The 20,380-nt window shown below is 38.2% G+C and overlaps 2 protein-coding genes across 6 annotated transcripts in view; both read left to right on the forward strand.

The window, feature by feature from the left end:
* The window catches only part of LOC128886091 (A disintegrin and metalloproteinase with thrombospondin motifs 9-like), a 127,887-nt gene extending 111,063 nt beyond the window's left edge, over positions 1-16,824 (forward strand). For 2 of the 4 annotated variants that reach the window (XM_054140655.1, XM_054140654.1), the window contains exons 12-31: positions 372-524; positions 1,728-1,882; positions 2,651-2,990; positions 3,932-4,020; positions 4,110-4,457; positions 4,837-5,009; positions 5,365-5,615; positions 5,923-6,301; positions 6,547-6,708; positions 6,926-7,066; positions 7,135-7,260; positions 7,343-7,513; positions 7,702-7,914; positions 8,865-9,056; positions 11,013-11,201; positions 11,559-11,884; positions 12,427-12,563; positions 12,643-12,833; positions 13,020-13,157; positions 13,455-16,823. In XM_054140655.1, coding sequence (XP_053996630.1) covers positions 372-524; positions 1,728-1,882; positions 2,651-2,990; positions 3,932-4,020; positions 4,110-4,457; positions 4,837-5,009; positions 5,365-5,615; positions 5,923-6,301; positions 6,547-6,708; positions 6,926-7,066; positions 7,135-7,260; positions 7,343-7,513; positions 7,702-7,914; positions 8,865-9,056; positions 11,013-11,201; positions 11,559-11,884; positions 12,427-12,563; positions 12,643-12,833; positions 13,020-13,109 — 3,826 coding nt within the window. In that variant the 3' untranslated portion in view covers positions 13,110-13,157; positions 13,455-16,823. Of the gene's footprint in view, positions 1-371; positions 525-1,727; positions 1,883-2,650; positions 2,991-3,931; positions 4,021-4,109; positions 4,458-4,836; positions 5,010-5,364; positions 5,616-5,922; positions 6,302-6,546; positions 6,709-6,925; positions 7,067-7,134; positions 7,261-7,342; positions 7,514-7,701; positions 7,915-8,864; positions 9,057-11,012; positions 11,202-11,558; positions 11,885-12,426; positions 12,564-12,642; positions 12,834-13,019; positions 13,158-13,454 lie in introns of all 4 variants that reach the window. The other 2 variants (XM_054140656.1, XM_054140657.1) reach the window with 2 other exon arrangements.
* An 803-nt stretch (positions 16,825-17,627) lies between these two features.
* On the forward strand, positions 17,628-19,974 carry LOC128886103 (keratin, type I microfibrillar 48 kDa, component 8C-1-like). 2 transcript variants are annotated; one of them, XM_054140676.1, is made up of 4 exons: positions 17,628-17,784; positions 17,966-18,166; positions 19,319-19,492; positions 19,573-19,974. In XM_054140676.1, exons 1-4 carry the CDS (start codon positions 17,737-17,739, stop codon positions 19,852-19,854), a joined length of 705 nt encoding a protein of 234 aa, XP_053996651.1. In that variant the 5' UTR covers positions 17,628-17,736; the 3' UTR covers positions 19,855-19,974. The 2 variants fall into 2 exon arrangements, with proteins under 2 accessions (XP_053996651.1, XP_053996650.1); XM_054140675.1 differs by having other exon boundaries at positions 17,661-17,796.
* The last annotated feature ends 406 nt before the right edge of the window (positions 19,975-20,380 follow it).

Below are 20,380 nucleotides of genomic sequence, written 5' to 3' on the forward strand. Positions count from 1 at the left end.
AATCCCACAATTTTGCAATATTAATTTCAACATATATTATTCAAGCTAAGAGTTTCAAAATATCCTTGCTAGTTAAAAATGTAAAAATGAAACCGCCAGCATCATTTGAATTAAAAATGCCCACATTTCTGCAATATTAATTTCAACATAAATTATTCAAGATAAGAATTAGAGGGTTTCAAAATATCCTCGCTAGTTAAAAATGTAAAATGGAAACCGTCAACATCATTTTAATTACAAATTTCCACAAGTCCTCCAATATTAATTTCAGCATAAATTGGCCAAGCCAGGAATTAGAGTGTAAATAAAAATATGCTTCCTAATTAAAAATTATAAAAAAATAAATCAGTATCAAATTTTTCGAATTCCAGACTGAATATGCCACACGACGACGACGATACGAAGTGCAGAGGGTTCAGGAACCGTTCAGGCGTGCACAACATCATGTCCAGGATGCTGGACGACAACACCTTCCCGTGGGAATGGTCTGCGTGTTCCAGGCATTACGTCACTGAGTTCCTCGAGTGAGTCAGTTATTACCTTGACGAGACAATAAACGACATCGTTCTGAAAAGTGTCACGCCGATGAATTGACCCCTGACCATTGCTCTGACCGGCATTAGACTTCGTCTGTCTCGTTAGGATTTACTTTTTCTTCATCCAGCCAGATACCGTTCCACGTGTCTATTGTTTATGGCGTCGTTGGATTGTTCTAAACGTTAACAGACGTGAGCTGAACCTCTGTTGACGCGTAGCAAGTTTACTTAAATCAATTTGGCTCTCGTTAGAGCAGCGAGTCTCTTTTACAATTAAGTTGCAAGTCCTAAGTCTCATTTTCGTGGAGTCCTGGATCACTAAGATGCTGGAGGAAATTCTTTCAAGGTTCTGCAACGTGTTTACTCAGTCAAACGAATGTCCAAGAATCTGAGAAGTGTGATATATTCATATCTGACCTCGTTTAACTTTTGCAACGTTATAAGAGCGGTCAAGGATGGTTAAACCTCTTGTAAACTTTACTGGTTGTCTACCAATTTAGTCTCCACTTCCTTAAAACATAATAAAGGTCCTAGCATGGATTAGTTGAAGAGTACTATCGTTTCATATTTGATTTCCTTCAACTTCGCAACTGAGAAAAGTGGTCAAACATCGTCAAACCACCTACAAACCTCTCTGACTGTCCTTCAATTAGCAATTTTCCCCTTTCTTTAAAAACCAATAAGGGTCATTAGCATGGATTAGCTGAGAAATACAATAATAATTTCTTATTTAATCTCCTTTAACTTTTGCCACTGAAAAGAATGACCAAATATGGTCAAACCTCCTGCAAATCTCACTGACCATCCACCGATTACTTATCCCCTTTCCCTTAGAGAGCGACAAGTGTCCCCAACATGGATCAGCACAGTCAAGATTCAGATTTTGATGATACCCTGTAACTAAGCGTCACATTATAACTACAATATGTTTATATTTAACCCTCTACCCTCTACCTTCAGTTCACCCATCGAATTCGGTTCGATTGGTGGACGCGGTGGTGCAAGTTTTTCTGCAGCGGCAGAAGAACCCGACGACTCGTCACTTAGGAATCCGGTTCCGCTGGATTCTAAATGACCCGCGCGCCGCGAGGGCCATTCGTTTCCAACAAAAATTTTCGTTCCACCCAAATGACCGCGCGGTGGTCCACTAACCGGAACGATGATCTTCGAGCATGTCGAAATTTGTTTCAGAGCTGGGAACGGCAACTGCCTGCTCGACAAGCCCGCGACGATCATGGAAATGGAGGACGCGAGCAGACTGTCAGGCGAGGATTACTCCGCGAACAAGCAGTGCGAGCTCGTCTTCGGTCGAGGCTCCAGGATCTGCTCCCACATGGTCAGTGATGGTAAGTCGCGCGTTTTTGTACGAATTACTCATTCAGACGAGTTAGCCCGAGGTAGCGCATTTTTGACGGCTCTAGAAGGGTTCGTGAAATGCTATCTTAGGGATTCTTTTGTTGAGAAACGCAGGCATCGCGATTACTTTTGGAATTTTAGTTTTGAGACGAAAGAAACAAAGGAGCTATAAATTCTAATGGCCGCTGATAGGAATTTCGACATTTAATCTCATGTGCAGTCAAACTCATGAGTATACATACACTGTATATCTATTGAAGAGATATGTCAAAATTAAATGATAAGTTTGATGTTTCATGGAAGTACATATTTAAATTGAATTTATGAAGACAAATTTCTTCGACAGACATAAAGGGTACGATCATTTAAGGACTGTATGTTGGAGTAGAACCTCGATAATTGCACCAAAGTATACGAAAGGGGGTGATCAAGTAAGAAATATTGGATTAGAATAGGAAATTTCAATCCACTACTGCTTTGACCTGAAAAAAGAAATAACAAAATTCTAGTACCTTATAATTTTTCTTATCCAACTCTACTCAATCATCCCTGTATCAGCCCTCTCCACCACTCACCCCAACGCGAGGAACGAGGTCCATGCATTTATCGAGGTTCAACTCATCCCTGACGCTGCAGTCACTCCAGAAGATCAATTTCGGAACCTGCAGGGCTAACGATCGAAACAAATAGTCGCATAACGAATGTACTGCTTAAGAATTGAGATAAACTGAGCGGTTGGTTGGTTATCGGCCAGGCAGTGTGCAGGAGATTGTGGTGCACCGCACCGAAGTGGGATCATCATGATGAATGTCATACCCAGTACATGCCCTGGGCTGATGGAACCGCCTGTGGCTACGACAAATGGTGCCATCGGGGCAAGTGCGTCTCTCGAACAAATCTGGAGCCGGTGCACGGCCAATGGGGTGAATGGGGACGCTATGGCGAGTGCTCGAGGACCTGTGGCGGGGGCATAAAGAAGAAGTATCGCGAGTGCAACAGTCCACTCCCTCAAAATGGTGGAAATTACTGTGTCGGGGATCGTGTGAAATATCGCAGCTGTGGGACCAAGGAGTGTCCTCCAGGAAGTCCGGATTTCAGGTGAGTTGTACTCCTTCAGTTCAAGACTTCTTCAGCAATATCTTCAGCCTCCATTAGCGAACACATTATGGTTATAATTAGACTGCGGATATGTATGCATTTATAGGAAATTTGAATGTGCAAGAAACTACAGAATGCAAACAATATGCAAGAATATAAAAAAGATTGAAAGTAAAGTTCATGTTATAACATTTGCTGAATAAAATAAATTTCTATTTAGGTTAAATTTTTGTAGGCACGTTCGCGAAAATTTTATTTTGCATAAACATCTGCAGTCTAGTTATAATATTGGGTTCTCTGGAAAATTCATATCGATTTTTGGTAGGTGGTACAGGTTTGAATATATCGGAATGGTTGAAAACAAATGACATGTATACATCACTTAAACGGTGGAAAGAACAAAATGGTACCTAGGTAATTCAATAAATATATATCAAAATTCAAATGTGCCTTTGAATTTTTCTTAGAAATTGACATGAACTTTCTGAACAACCCAATATGTTTAAATTTAAACCTCTACCCTATGATAGGGGCCTGGTGAAGACAACCCCCAATAAGAGTTCATTTTCACTTCTTTACTTGTTTCTTATTACTGAAACTACCAACGTCAACGCATACCTAGTGAGCTGTGCAGGAGTCCTTAAGTCTCCTCTTCAACTTCCCTTGGTGAACACATTATAACTACAATATGTTTATATTTAACCCTCTACCCTCTAACGAAATTGCAAAAACAAGTTCCACTTACACGGAAACAAAAGTATTAGGCTCATGTCAATTTTCACGACTAGTTTGGCAGTGAACGTGTTAAAGTTTTACTTCAGTAAAAAAGAATCTAGTGTTAATAGTGTTAGTGTTAATAGTGTTAATTGCATGGCTCCAGGAAGAAGTTCGAAGTCCCGCATTTAAAGCAACGAACAAATCCGTTTTGTCCCTTTTCGCAGGGAGCAGCAGTGCTCGCAATTCGACAACAACAACCGAAACATACCAAACGTGACCAAGGACGTGAAATGGCACGCCAAGTATACGCGGAGTAAGTTATTCCATCGGTAACCAGCGTCTCGTAAATATGAGACTACGTTAATAGAGTTTCCTCTACGCCGTCTGGTCTTCCTGTTTCAGTATTGCCACAGGACCGTTGTATATTGTACTGCCAAGTGGAGAGCAATCAGTATTACATGCAGCATGGCAAGGTGATCGATGGAACGCCGTGTGGCCTGGACACCTTCGACGTGTGCGTGAACGGCCACTGTAAACCAGCGGGATGCGACCACGTTTTGAACTCGATGGCGAAGCTCGACACTTGCGGCGTCTGCAGGGGTGACAATTCCACTTGCCAAAGGATCACGGGCACCTACAACTCCACCCAGTACGGGTACACGAGAGTGACCAAGATTCCAGCGGGAAGCAGCAACATCGACATCAGGCAGTACGGTTGGATGAATTCCAAAGACGACAACAACTATCTAGGTATGGCTGATATTTCATCCGTTCACTGCACAAATCGATTAACTCCATAAAACATCAAGTTGAGAAATGCGATGAAATAATGTACAGAGAGGGTAACATTAAATTCTCTGCGAGTAAGACGATTAACTTCAGAGCCTCTGTAAGTGGGACAAACAGTTCTTGCACCTGGATAAGCGAGATGCATCTTTGAGTGAAATTAAACTTACCTGCATTTGAGATTCTACTTAGCCAAATTCGATCTAAGGTACACTTAAATAAAAATATATTTATCACCTGAAGTTTAAGACAGTTAAGGGTTCGAAAGAGACCTGGTAAATTAAAGTAATAAAATTATTTGTTGAGAATCGAAAGTGACTCGAAATTAAATGGTTTTGTGTAGCTCTAAGACTCGGAGAAGGCGGCAAGTATATACTGAACGGGAACTTCATGGTGATGCACCAGAAAGTGATCGCCATCGTGCAGTCTGGTGTCACTATCGAGTACAGCGGACCTGAATCGGTTGTGGAGCGTTTAAATAGTTCCAGACCTATTGGCACTGACCTAATCTTAGAGGTAATTTCAGAACACTTGAATATTTCTGCATACTTTCTGTGTATTTCTGATTAGAAAAATTTATGAAAATATAACGTTAGGATTTAATTAAAAAGATTCATAAAATATCTAATATAAATAATGAATTGAATGATAGATTTAATATTTAATAAACCTAGATGGTACGAATATTTATGTGACTGACTGTTACACAAAATATTAATATTCTACTTATCATTCCTTTATCTACATCTGTAGAAATGTAAATTTCCATAAACATCCCCAGTCTATTTTTAATTGAATCGACACGTTTTAGAGCATTTAAACTGTTCCTTCATTTCTCGTAAGTTTTTATAATAGCAACGTGGCCTTTCAGGTGTTATCGGTGCCAGACGAGTATCCACCTCAAATCACCTACGAGTACACGGTGCCTAAAAAGATCCTAGACAGTTACACCTGGGTTCTAAGCAACTGGTCAGAATGCAGTTACACTTGCCAGGGCGTGAAGTATCGCAAAGCTAAATGCAGGAGCACCGAGCACAAGGATGTCGTCTCCGACGACTACTGCCGCGAGGAAGACAAACCACGCGAGGAGAGCCAGCTCTGTAACCGTCACTGTTACCTCAAGTAAGTGTCTTCCGATTCTCTAAAGGTTTAGTGACGTAGCGATCGACGCATTAATACAATTAATTTTTAAAAGAGAAACGAATCCGATTCAAATAGAAAACTGAGACGAAAGAGTCGAGTCGATAGAGTTTCGATACAATTAATTTCTAAAAGAGAGACGAATCCGATTCAAATAGAAAACTGCGACAAAAGAGTTGAGTCGAAATAGTTATGATTGAAACAGTGCTCCCTTGCTGAACATACATTCCAGCTTCAAAAACATCTGTCAGTTTTGAGGATCCCCTTCCTTCATTCCCAATTGTTCCAGGTGGCAAATCACGTCCAAGTCCGAGTGCTCCAGTCATTGTGGCTCGGGTACTCGCGCTGTGACCTCCAAGTGCTTCCAAATCCTCTACAACTCGAACTATCCGCCTCGTCCCGTACACGCGCAGGCCTGCGCGCATCTTCAACGACCGAACGAAAAGGAAGCTTGCAGTGGTCCCTGCGAGAACGTTCATTGGAACTACGGTGAATGGGGTAGCTGCAGTGTCACCTGCGGGGGTGGAGTTCAATACAGAACAGCCGTTTGCGAGCACTCGAATGGGAGACCAGTGAGCGAGGACAACTGCGCCAGACAGGAGAAGTATCTGAAGAGGATATGCGGACAGGACGCGTGTCCCAAGTGGGACTTCGAAAAGTGGACCCCTGTGAGTGGTTTTGGAAATTGTTTCGGACATTTTCAGCCATTTTCGAAGCATCGAAGCAATTTTTTATGAATATTCCAAGTAGCTGCATTTCCAAGCAATTTTTTATGAGTATGTCAAGTAGCTGCATTTCCAAGCAATTTTTTATGAAAATTCCAAGTAATTGGATTGCAATTGTTCAACGTGTGGTATCAATGTATTCTTTATGAGTCTTTTCTTCGAATTTGAGGGTAATTTTTTAACCGTAGTGCTCCGTGACGTGTGGTGTGGGCAAACGACGAAGGCAATACTTGTGCCACGTGGACAATCGAATAGTGTCGCATAGTCATTGCGGTGACTCGCCTCCTGAGGTCGTGGAGGCTTGCAATGCTGGGCCTTGCGATCAATGGCAAGTTGGCGACTGGAGCACGGTAAATATAGTGCCTTGGGATTAGTTAAGACCTTGCACTTGAATTCTATACTGAAATTACAAATCAGTTCGATCCTGAATTAAAATACTGAAATTACAAATCAATTCAAACCACTGTATAACTAATAAAAAAATTGATATAACACGTACCAATATACAATATATTATGTTGATATAATTGAACCACATAATAAAATTTAAATTTGTCCTGTGTCCAGTGTTCAGTCACCTGTGGCGAAGGTATAAAACAAAGGAAAGTCCTTTGCAAGACTTCTGATGGAACTACTAGCAACAAATGCTCCAATTCTGACAAACCAGAGGACATCGCCTCCTGTCAGCTTCATCCTTGCCCGATAGTGGTGATTACCTCTTTTCATGCGTCTCGCTGTACTTAAATCGCAAGACTACTAACAGAATGTTGTTATAGGTCAATGCACCACCGATTAAATATTCCTCTGATCCACCACAGGAGGATCCTTCCCAGCAGGGCAACGAGGTTGGCGATATTATATTCCGTTCTGGGTACCAGTGGCATGTTGGATCCTACAAGGAGGTTGGTACTTTTCTCATTACGATTTGATTCCGAAGAACTATGAATAATTATATATAATAACTGTCTGCGATCTTTTTTCCAGTGTTCCAAGCCTTGTATCGATGGCTACATGTCCACGGTGGTGAAATGCGTTTCCACCGAAACGGAAACCATCGCTCCCGACGACTACTGCGACAGGAAGAAGAAACCATTGTCTGCTATTCCTTGCAACCCCCATCGATGTCCAATGTGGAACACTGGTGATTGGAGTCAGGTCAGTGGAGGAATAACTTATAAAAATAAATGATACATTTGTTATTTTTTCCTCCTTTTATATGCCTGAAACAATTACAATCGTGGTCCGTGGGTAGTATACCATTCTAGATACTGTGACACCCTACAAAAATCATTGAATTGGATTACATTTTACGATTGAGTCAATTCGTTGATTTCTGAATTTAGTGTAACGTCGAATGCGACGCGGGATTCCAACACCGCCAAGTGCGTTGTCAGAGTCCCTACGGTGAAATTCTACCGGACGATAGCTGCCACGACAGCGAGAAACCGGAAGTGGTGAAGATCTGTCGAAAGAGCCCCTGTATGACTCCTATCAACAGGAAGAACCGGTTAGAAACGAACATTTTCCGAAAATGGAAAGTGTCTAACTGGACCTCCGTAAGTATTATATCCTAATATCGCTTTCCTTATATGTAAACGATATAATTTCACTCTATAACCGATTATCTTATATTTACAATATTATTACTGTCATTGGCACCTAAAAATCTTTGCCAAATCAGGGTATAATTTCTTTACTTCGTGTAAAGTGACAATAGAAACCCTTTGCAATAGCACCACCATTTTGTAAAAGTAGAATACTGTACTATGTTACGCGAGGGTCCACAAAGGTAACGTAATTGAACATTCCTCCTAACTTCGTGTCACTGACAATGAGTCTTCTATCGATGTTGTGAATCTATAATCCCATCTTTGTTGAAAGCTGTTTTCCTCTGTGGATTGAACGGCATGCGATCAGTTTACTTCGTGAAAATGTTAAATGTTAAATCAGGCTTTCTCGTAATATCAATACTAATTCGACATGCAGCAGCACAAATGGAAAGATTGAAAGTAAAAGGTAAGAAGATAGCGCGAGCCAGAGTTGTGCTAATTTTTATCCGAACAACGAATAACGTTCTATCTAGATACATTTATTTGAACAACTTAAATAGTATGCATTATTTCAATTTACATTATATCAAATTTATTTTCTCGTCTCCAAAGACAATTCGTAGCAACGAATAAGGATTATCAAAAATAGTGTCAATTAACTATTTATGTAGATATAATTATTTACATAATCTTATCTAGATAATTCTAGATAGAGATTTATTCGAATAATGTTCAACTCTGGCGTAAACGGCAACTTAGGCCAGCAAGTATCCAACTGAAAAGGTCAATTATAAATACAGAAAGCATTGGTCTCGTTAGAGAATAAAGAAAAAGTGGTAGCTTGCTAGTAACCTGGATAGGAGCCGTGAATAAATATGTATTCGCTGAGGTATCGTTGTGGGAGTCGAGGGAAGGCGCCTTCAGTCGCAGTTTGGTCGAATGAAAATGTTTTGCAGTGCTCGAAATCGTGCGGTAGCGGACTACAGAGGCGAAGGGTGGAGTGCACGATGAGGAGAGGAAACCACGGACCGGAAGTGACGGTTAAGGACGAGCAGTGCTCGAGGCTTGGTCTGGCCAAGCCAAGATCGCAGAGGTCCTGCCGACGCGTTGCCTGTGACTATATTTGGCAGGAAGACGCTTGGTCTGAGGTACCTTCATACCTCGCCATTACGATCCATCGATCACGTTTTTTCTATCATCGCCTGCCAACTTGTCCATTTCGCAATTTCCATGTCTTGGTTCGAACCTATCACGGAGCTTACGGATGGACCCACGTTTATTTTGTTTTTCAATTCGACCAGGGCTAGGGGTACTACGCGTTTCAGCGAACTACGAGCACGTAAACTAGTGGCGGCACTAGTTTGCGTGCTAGCCGTGCGCTGAGGCATTTGCAGTGCCCAGATATGTTCTAGATTGTCACTAACAAGGGGAAAACTCAATCTGTCCTCTTACAATGTTCATTTTTGCGTGATTGCGGGGCTCTGTCGACATAAAAAACATACACGGTCTGTCTAAAAAGAAACCGAACTTTTGCTATTAAAAGAAAAAAGTACAAGTAAAGTTTTTACACACACGTTTATTTACTCAAAATAATCTCTCTCTGCGTCAATACAGCGTGTAGTCCGCGTAATTAACATTTCGAAGGACCTTTGCAGCTCTTGTTTTGGTAGCCCGTTTAGTACGGCGGTTACAACGGCCTGAATCTCCGAAATATTGCTATAATGTGTCCCTTTCATTGGAATTGGCATTGTTACCTTGGAACATTCACGCTACTCGTCGGATCTGTCTCTCTGCGATTATTTTCTTTTCTCAAAATTGAAAATTCCAATGAAAGGGACACATTATAGCAACATTTCGGAGATTCAGGCCGCTGTAATCGCCATACTAAACGGGCTACCAAAACAGGAGCTGCAAAGGTCCTTCGAAATTTTAATTACGCGGTCTACACGCTATATTGACGCAGAGGGAGATTATTTTGAGTAAATAAACATGTGTGTGAAAACTTTATTTGTACTTTTTTCTTTTAATAGTAAAAGTTTGGTTTCTTTTTAGACAGACCGTGTATAGATGTGATTCTGTAACTTTGTGAATGTGAGCTGTTAAAGTAACAGCGCTTGTTTCACCCTCGCTACCATCCCGCGAAAGTGAATATACAGTAAATTTGCTAAAGGATAGATTGTACCTTTCTAAATAAAAGGATACTGGTGTGTGATCAAGTCCAAACAAAGATTCATTAGAAATTCGTACTCCATTGTGGTTTGAGGGATAGTACACGAAATGATCAAAGTTAGTTAAATCTGTTGACTACAGGCTCTTTTAATTTAATTCTTTAACATAAATGGAGCTTATAATTCACACAAATATAATGTCAGAGGTGGTCTACAATAATATCCTTCGTATTTATACTATCGTACTATCTTTGATCATCAAATGGTCTTGGTATGTTTCCACCAAAGTAGAGTGATCGATTCGTAGTTAAATAACCCAAATTCTAGTTCACCTTAACACGTGTTTAATAATATTAGCGTTCTGTATTGTTCCTTTTCGTTATAAGAATTTTTCATTTTTGATGTATCCAAGCGTTTGTTAGACACATAGAAACCCTGCAAGAGATTGGACTGCAAATATACACAAAGAAGTTTGTATTTCATCAGATCATCCATGGCGGAAGAATGCACACCAATAATTCATTCAATTAACATTATTAACTTCGCGTGAATTCGATCAAATCACTTGCGTGATCGTGAACCGTGCATTTTATTTATTCGTGAACTGTGCATGGGAATGGATTTGTTGTTATGCTTGCTGCACGCCAAAAAATGTTTATCAATGAATGAACACAATATATAAGTGTTAAGGAATGAAAATGTTTACTATATCATCTATCACGTACTGAAATTCTCACGTATATTTCATGTTTATAAATTACTGTTAAATTTTGCTCGAATTGTTTCACTAAAAAAAAATCTTGTCTTGTCTATAATGTGATGTTACATTCTACATTAGAAAGAGGAATAGACAAAATAGAAAAAAAACCATACCAGTTTTCATCATTGGTTTACTTGGTAAGAATCGCAATGAAGAGCAAGCAACTTTGTTTCAAGTGTTCAGCGAAGTGTGGCCAAGGAATCCAACGACGGACGGTGACCTGTTATCGCACCAATCGTTATGGAGTGATCGATCCAGCACCCAGTGACAATTGCCCGATGGATCAGAAACCATCCACCGAACAAACTTGTAAATTGCGGGACTGTGACGACAAGTATTACTGGACTGCTGGTCCATGGAAGAAGGTAAGTTTAATTCAACGACTAAGACCAGCCATAATTAGAAAATATTCGATAGAATAGGATAAATCAGGCTTTAAACAGTTTCCAAATATTAAGAAACTATTAAAATAAGTTTATATACACGAGTATCAAGAATTCTTATCTAAATTAGTATCTATTAAGTGGCGATAGCAATTTGGAAACATGAGTTTGTTCATAAGATGTTGGAAGATCATAGAACAAAATGGACAATATTTTATATAGTAGATATATATTTCCTTATCTAAGAAAAATGTTTATTTGTACGTTAAAATCCGAACGAAATTTTTGCCGAACAAAATACTTGGAGTATTAGGTAACTGAAATCAATCTAAATTTCAGTGCAGTCACACGTGCGGCCAGAAGGGCCGTCAAACGCGAAGATTATTCTGCCATGACAGAACTGGGAAGAAGGTGATGCGCGTCAACTGCCCTCTGAAACACAAGCCGCCCCGGAAGCAGAAATGCAACCAGAGAAAGTGTTACCCAGTTTCTTGCCTCGAAGCCAAGAAATATTTCAAAACAACCAATGACACCGAATACACTTTGATCGTGAGCGGAAGAAGCATGTCGATTTACTGCCATGGAATGGCTACCTCGGAACCAAAGGAGTATTTGACTCTAGTGGCTGGACCTCGAGAAAACTACGCGGAGATATATGACAAGAGGTAAATAGTTAGATCTATTTTTAATAATACCGCATATTTTTCATTTTATTTTCATTTTTCATCGTCCATCTCGAAGACAATGCAGTTGGCAAAGACATGATCCACATGTTCTTAATACATTCGCTGCGGACGAAAATAAGTAGCCGTTCACTGGGAGCTGCAATTATATTTTTGTTAATGAAAAATTTATTACAAATGTTCTAATATGATTATTTTGAAAAACTTATGTTTGTGGTAACTTTTTTATATATATAATATGATTGCCGAACACAAAAAATGAAAACTGAAAAATAATAAAAAACAACCAATAAATTTTCAGTTGGACGCAGATATGCGTCATTCACAGCGAAAGTGTTACCCATAATGTAAATAAAATTTACCGAATGTTTACTTAGAAAACAAATTGCGAATTAACAGATCGATATAAAAAAAAAACATTCTCCGTGGAACTAATACTATATCATTTGTTCTATGTTGTCCGTAAAATTATAGAAAAATATAGAGTTCAAAATTCCTTGTTTATAACAGTACATCATTTCTAGATTAATAGATTCTCGAACATGTCCCTACAATGGACAGAGAAACAATAGTTGCGATTGTGCTACCGACGTTGGGACCATTTCTGGCAAAACAATGTTCAAAAGGGTGCGACTCGATCCTGTCAAGCTTTACATTACAGGTAAGCTGCAACAAATTCGAATTCGTAAGTAAAATTCAGACCTAACATATCTCAAAACATTCCTCTGTGTATGTTCCAGAGAACGATTACACATTCTCGTGGACGGAAGGTGCGAATCGCGTCAAGTATGGTATGGCTGGTGATTGCTATAGTCGTGTCTATTGTCCCCAAGGTCGCTTCAGCATCAACTTAAGCGGAACTCGTCTGAAACTATCGTCGGATGTTACTTGGACGGGAAAACCTGGAGTATCGATGGAAATTAATAATATTGTGAGTCAGGCATATAATTAGTACTAGCATAATTAATAAAAATGTGAGGTTCCAAGCTTGGCTGTTAGTACGGCAACTATTATGACCTAAATCTAACTTCTATTTCGTAAAAAAATAAAGAAATTAGTAGAAGAAAAATTAGTATATAATATTATTTGTTTTAATTATTTTAATTGCGCCCTTTAGAGCAATCAGCGCGTCACTGGAAAATGCGGAGGTTACTGTGGCTTTTGTCACCCTAAAATCGGCTTAAAATTGGATGTCCTACCACCCTAGTCCAGGAAGTATGGAGCTTACTAATCTCTAGATGCCTGTGGAGTACAGGTACGTAGCACAAATACTTCGATTCACTTTTTCCCATCATTGGATTGCTACAAGAATTATTAGGAAATTTATATCCTTTTTTTTTTTATTGATAAAATTAAAAGTTGAAGTTATGATTTTGAAGATGTTCTGCACTAGATGTTCTGATCTTACCAGAGAACGTATTTTAAATCACTTCTGATATCTGAAAATTGCTCAAAATTATTTAATTATTCTTCAACTCCAGGATAAATTTCCTGCTTGCAAAATAGTTTGATTGCTCGCTGTTGGATCATCCCCTAAACAAAACATTTTCAGCTTTCAGCAGATAAAAATTCCACTAGTGGATTCGAGTGCGTTGCAGAGGAGTGGTTCCGCGAACACAAGATGAAATCGACGATCTGCCAACGAACCGACATCTTGACCTCAAGATTACTTATCATTCGCTTAAGTCGTCACTAGTCTGCGTGATTTTTAGCAATAGTTATTGGACGAAATGTTAACGTCGTACGAGCAAAGAGACATCGCTTCGATGCGAGCTCACGTGCCCGGAAAACGCGAAGGAGCACTCGCGATGAACTATTTTCGATACGCCGAATAGAGTGTAGATTAATTAACAACCATTTACTTAACGATTTGCATTTAGAGTTCAATGGTTTATTTATAGTAAGGTGTCCTTTGTAGAATTTCATTTCTTGTTGCTAATTCTACAGTAAATTCATCCAAGCCTATTGAAATAGGTTCTCGAAGTCGACACACCGAGAACTTGAAGAAGAGAAAAGTGGAAAAACTATTTTCCAACGTGGAACAATTCCAAGGGAATAGCCAGATATTAGCGAAAGAAAGGAAAACCCGCCGCGAAGAAATTTCAGCGAAACTAGACGAAAGTTTTCGTAATTTAATAGTTATGGGACGCGAATTATGAACTAGGAAAAGCGCACTGTAATACTTTCGTTCGCCGAATTCTTGCATTTGTCCAGTTAAGAGTTCCATTAGATGTGTAAATAACTTAATATCCGGTAAGGACTGCAGTATTCGTTTTGTTCATACTCAATGAAACATGACTGCCAATTTGGTTGGAAACTGGGTAAAGAAAGAAAAACTGGAACCCAAAGTGGAGAACCAAGTGGTATAAGCCCATCTAATCTTTTCTAAAGTGGAGGATCTATCGAGATAATTATTGATTACATTGATAAATATTGATAAAAGGATTAAACCAAGCCACAGTGGGATTTAACGTTTCCTCTAACAATAAATTCCTCCTATTGCACACCTTTCGATGGATTCGATATTTGGCATCTCTTGGACCATCTTCTAATGGAAGATCCAGGTCTGAACCTGTACCATTTGGTCAGTCGAGTACTTCAGCTACTGTATGACTAAGAAGATGCAAATTGAGGCAGCTGTACATTCTGCCACTGCCGTAAATCCATGCCTTATTCACTATGTTTGTACAATACGTTTTGATGCAGGTTTAAAGAGAAGAGGTATAGTTACAACTAGAGTTTGCGCATTTTTATCTATTGGCGTCTACTAGGTCACTCCTCCTCGCTGGCAACGCTTGCTGGAGTCGTTTGACTTGAAACACCGAGACTTTAGTATTTTCGTGACACGTAGAATATTACATTGGGCGACCTATGACTTAGCGTGGTTGATTTATGCGATGTTTTCGGAGCCGAGAAATTCGTATCGCGCCCACGGGGGCGGTTCTGATGTAGCGAATGGAATTAACTTATTAACGTGAGTGGTAACTCAATGCTAGCGACCGGTATCGACTATTTTAAGTACAGAACGTTGATTGGGAAAGCGGTGTGAATCTATTTTTGACAATCGAAAACGTATCTTTCAATCGGAGACCTGGACATTGCTTAAAATATTTTATTTGACACGTTAACTGTGAACATTTTTCCGAGGCGAAATTTTCTTTGAAAATAATTGGAGAATACATAATCTAAGATTCGTTGAGTTACGATCTTATCTAGATTTATTGGGTTGTCCAGAAAGTTTGTGCCAATTTTTAAGAAAAATTCAAAGGCACATTAGAATTTTGATATATATTTATTGAATTATATAAATACCATTTTGTTCCACGACCTTTCCATCTTTTAAATGGATTGACCCACGTTAATTGTTTTCAACCATTCCAATATAAACAGACGTGTACAACTTAACAAAAATCGGCACGGACTTTCCAGACAAACTAATATTTTCTTGTTCACTTCATCTGCAGAATCATTTTCTTTAAATTCCTAATGAAAAGTTCTATCGCCAATATATTGGTGACACGGCAATCGATGTGTTAAAAGTTTCATAATGTAGGTTTTGGTCTCCTTCATCCACCTACATAATTCTGTTGGTTTATAAAATGAAGCAATAACAGATCGGGAGGAAAAATGAATACTCAAAGCAGATACGAGTGAACACACCACATTTTCAATGAACGCTGCAACCGATATTTTTAGGAGATGTTTAGATCCTTTGAAATCGATGCCTTGATTTTCGAGACGAAAACCTTGACTAACGACGAGGGAAACGTGAAGAGAGTCTCTCGTACCTACTCCAAAATACCAAAACAATTCTCGAGTACAAATCCTTCTTTTGGCAGAGGTACGACGAACTCGCTCTCATAGGCTATTGTATGAGAACCGAAGGGAATTTAGCTAAGTACGTAACGTTTCAACAGACTGCCATAGTTAATGTTATTATCGAATACATATAAATATATATATATATATAAATATACATTAATTTTTTAATTAGAGAGCGAATAACACGGCGAATTCGGCCATATAGTAACGTAGCGAAGCATAGAGGATGAACGATCCAACTATCGTCTTCTAGAGCAAACTAGAGCTCTTCAAAAGCAACCTTGAGCTTTCGGTATTCTCGTAGATAGACGATAGCGCGGAAAAACGTTTTGTAATCATTTTTGTACAGCCATGTGATCAAAATTTCTACACGAGTCATCAACGACCTAACAGGTCGCACGATTGGTTTCGCCATGTTTGTAAAAAAACCTATAAAGTGGAAAAATGGAAACGAATCGTGTGACTCGTTTAATAACGAATGTAGAATACATATTGCATGATAAAAAGAAAATGTATCCGTTTTCGTATGTATATTATTCGCAGTCGAACGGTAGTTTACCAACTAACACGTGACAATTTCTTCCACCTACCATTAGGTATTCTATTATTCTTTTTGTTATGTATCCTGCGATACATGTACGTCTAAATGTATTGTTTTTTGTTTCTCGTATAGCGCTTCATACGTTTACAACAATTCTTTGAAACGATCGCGAATTGTTACTGCCAATATCGAGTATTTCTTTTTTTTTTTTTACAAATTTAAGCGTATCGCGTAATTATAAGCGTAGAAAAGTTCGACGCGGTAATTCAATTGCCACGATCTCGAAATCTCAAGTTGATTTGACTTTTCTTTCTTTTCTGTTTTTTGCGTGGTCTCGAAGACAGACGTAATCGTTTTGCACGCCAACACAGCGAAATAACATTGTACAGTCTCGATTAGTAATTTATTAATACGTATCGTTTAATATCATTAATATGTAGCTTATCGTAGAGGCGATCATTAGTACCAGTGTACGGCAATTATTTAAATATATTAAATCCACAAGTAAAATTTGTCGATATTAGTGTGTAGAACCACCTGTCGCAAGAGAAATGAATTCGAATGACGTATGTTTATTACGAAAGTATATCTAAAGAGTCTTTAATCGATTCGAAATTGATCGAAATCAATTCGTTGATGCCAACAATGGACGTAATACACGTTTCCAACAGGAAACAGATTAGATAGTAAACACTTCAAAATAATAATTAAACATATTAAATCGGAGATATTACACAGCCCTCGATGAAACGAACTAAAAATCCACAATTATTTCATTAAACGTTTTATATGTGTCACCCTGTATATAAATAATTAACAAAGCCTCTGCAATTAAACGATAAGATGAGTCAAACGTTCTCACGAAAACCTCGACACGATTCATTGATAAACTGTATAAAGGAATATGATAACATTAATCGTACAAAATAATCGAAGTATATCGTTGTTTGTCACATTTTATTAGAAATTTTCGCCGATCCTTATCAGTTTTCCAAGTAGAACAGGAAGTGGGGATCGTGTGCAGATCTGAACATTACCGAAACAATCGAATTAATTGCTTAGATTATTTTAATTAATTCGTAAAACAGAAGAAATTGCACCAACGATTTCAAGATCGCTGGAATTTATTCCGTTATTCGTTCAGTGATAATTGGATGCGTTCGATGAGGCCGACCGTTTTAATATTTTCTGGAGACTGGAGAGACCCGTTAGGAAAATAAAACGTGACACACGTCGCGTAGTTACGACCGCGGCACAATTATTCCAGCAGTTTTTGAATCCTGGTGGATCCCCCACTGGCGAAAATGCGGGGAACCACCGAACGCAATGCGTTATCGCATCCCTTCTCTTTGTCGCGATGATCTAGTTTGACTCATCATCCATTCCATATAAGACACAGGTGTTCGAATCATCCGTTAACAGTTGGCGAAAGAAAGGAGATACGAGCGAATCGCACCTATCCTCAACGAACATGAACTACTTCGCACTTTGCTTCCTCGCGGCCATTTGCGTCGTGCAGGTAAGTGTTCAGGTATCAGTTCATCATCACAGATCGTTGACCTAAGAATAACATTGAAGAATTAAATTTTGGTTTCAAAACTTTATGTCCAAATTATAGATGAACGTATAATTTAAAAAAAAAAGCATAACTAGAAAATTAGCATAATTTGTTAAGTGCAATTGCGACGTTTGTCTTTTAGGTGATGGCCTACAACAACTCACTGGAACAGTTGAGGCAACAACTGGAAAAATCTAAGTCCAATGTCAAGTCGATCGTGTCAGACATCAAACGCACTAGAAACAGTCTGTCGTTTTCTACGAACAGCCAACTGAGCACTATTAGAGGTAACAGCATGTCGACCGTAAATACAAACATTGATTCAGCGATCAATGAAATTCGAGTAAGTATATTGAGGAAGTTGTTCTAAACTTTTAAAGTAGTCACGTACATAATACGTCGATATGTATATCTTCACATAAATTCGTAATACTTAAGGGGTTAGTCGCAGTCAGGAAGAGGAAAAACGACATTTCTTTGTGATTTTTTTTTAGTTATTAAATAATAATTTGCATAAGTAACAATTAAGTATATTATAAAGCATGTTTTAAAGAACTAAAAAATATTTTTTGTTTTAAGAAACGTTAATTTATATCGTTGATAACAGCCGATAACGTAGACGATGACGTAGACGATGATTTAAAAACATAGGTGTGCGGTGAGCAAGATTTCTCTACACTGGTTTACCTGAAAACAAAAACAAAGGTAGATTTCGAAAATAGATTAGTCTAGCGGGTCCCTGAACAAAGGACTTTGAAAAAAATTAATTTAAAACAAGATGGCGTACATTTGAAGTTGATTTTCAATTTTTTTCACTAAAATTAAGCGATTCAATACAGGATAAAAAAGAAGTATACAAGAAAAAAGAAATCCTTCGATTAGGGACCCGTTAGTCTAATCTATTTTCTAAATCTACCTTTAGTTTTGTTCACAGGTGCACCAGTTTGAAGAAATCTTGCTCACCGCAAACCAAGTAGTCACCCACGTCATCGCCTGTTATGACGAAATGAATTAACCTTTTTTTAAAACAAAAATTCTTTTATAGTTCTTTAAGACATACTTTGTAATATATTTACATTTCATTCAGAAAAATTATTATTTAATACCTTAAAAAATACACACAAGAAAGTGCCCGTTTTCATTTTCCTGACTGCGACTAACCCCTTAAGAAATTATATCTTAGTTAACGGCACGATCAATGAATGTTATTTTGTTTAAATTTCGATCTTTATAACATACTAAATTTTCAGCAAGTATGTTCCGTAAGGGTCTGTGTTAAAATTATAAAATTATTATATCAGGTTTCATAAAACTGGGGTGGTTAATTTAAATCGAAATAGCCTTGTATGATATATATATATTCGATCAAAGAACAACCAAGTGAAAGTTTGGTAAAATCTTTTATTAAATAAAGCCACGGAACAACTTTCTTAAACGATATGTTTGGTTAATTGAATTTCGATGGAATTATAATGGTATTTCGAAATGTTATCAGGCCACCGTGAATGCTGCTAAGGCAGAAGGAAAGGATGTCGAACAGTGCTACATTACTGGCAGAGATAGTCTCAACGCTATCAAACAAACAGCGTTGTCAGAACTCCAGAAATGCGAACAGGATGCACAGCAACAACTTCGACAAGCGTTGCAACCACTTGATGCAGCAGAAAATGTAAGTATTCTACAGACTTGACTAAATTTTACTCCAAATAAAGAATAAACATCCTAATTGTTTTTAATTTATAATTTCAGACTGGAAACCAATACCTCAATGAATTAAACATGGTTTTCCTTAACTGCTATTCCTCGAATACTATGCAAATGCAAAGTTGCATTGCCATCAAATTGGGAACCATCAACGCATCTATCAGAACATACAAGAACACGGTCAATTCATTGAAAATAGAAGCTCAAAGAGCCGCGAACCAAGCGTACCTCTCAGCATTCTCCTGCAACAACAGTGCAGTTACAAATATATTCAGTGGGGGAATCTCAGGCGCAAAGATAGCTGTAAACAGATGCGTTAAAAGCTAGGACGACTCAATCTTATTAGAAGTACCTAATAAAAATACCTAACACATTATGTTCTTGTTAACACAAATTTAACATGTCGTTATATTACCACCTTTTTATAAATTATTTATTTTTCATAAATGCATAATTAATACTATTCTTTATTTTAACAACACTATAATATAATATTTAACGTGTCAAATTAATTATTTTTATGAATAGTTTTTAAATAAAGCAATAATTATCGATCCGTCACTTTGTGGCGCCATCGGTGGCAAAATGTCCAAGTTTGTAGTCAAAATAGTTCCCACCGTTTGTATAAGATGGCGCCACTAATATCTCTAATGAATTATTCATTATTTTTGCACAATTAATACCATTCTTTGCTTTATAACACTACAATACATTAGCTATTATGTCAAATTAATCATTTTTATGTATAGTTTTTCACTGCAACAATAATTATCAACCCTTTAGTTAACGAAGTTATCCACAGTGCTAAGAGTGAGAAATATTTTCACTACAAACTTGGGTGTTTTACCACCGA

This window comes from Hylaeus anthracinus, unplaced genomic scaffold, assembly GCF_026225885.1.
Source record: "Hylaeus anthracinus isolate JK02 unplaced genomic scaffold, UHH_iyHylAnth1.0_haploid 11982, whole genome shotgun sequence".
NCBI lineage: Eukaryota > Metazoa > Arthropoda > Insecta > Hymenoptera > Colletidae > Hylaeus > Hylaeus anthracinus.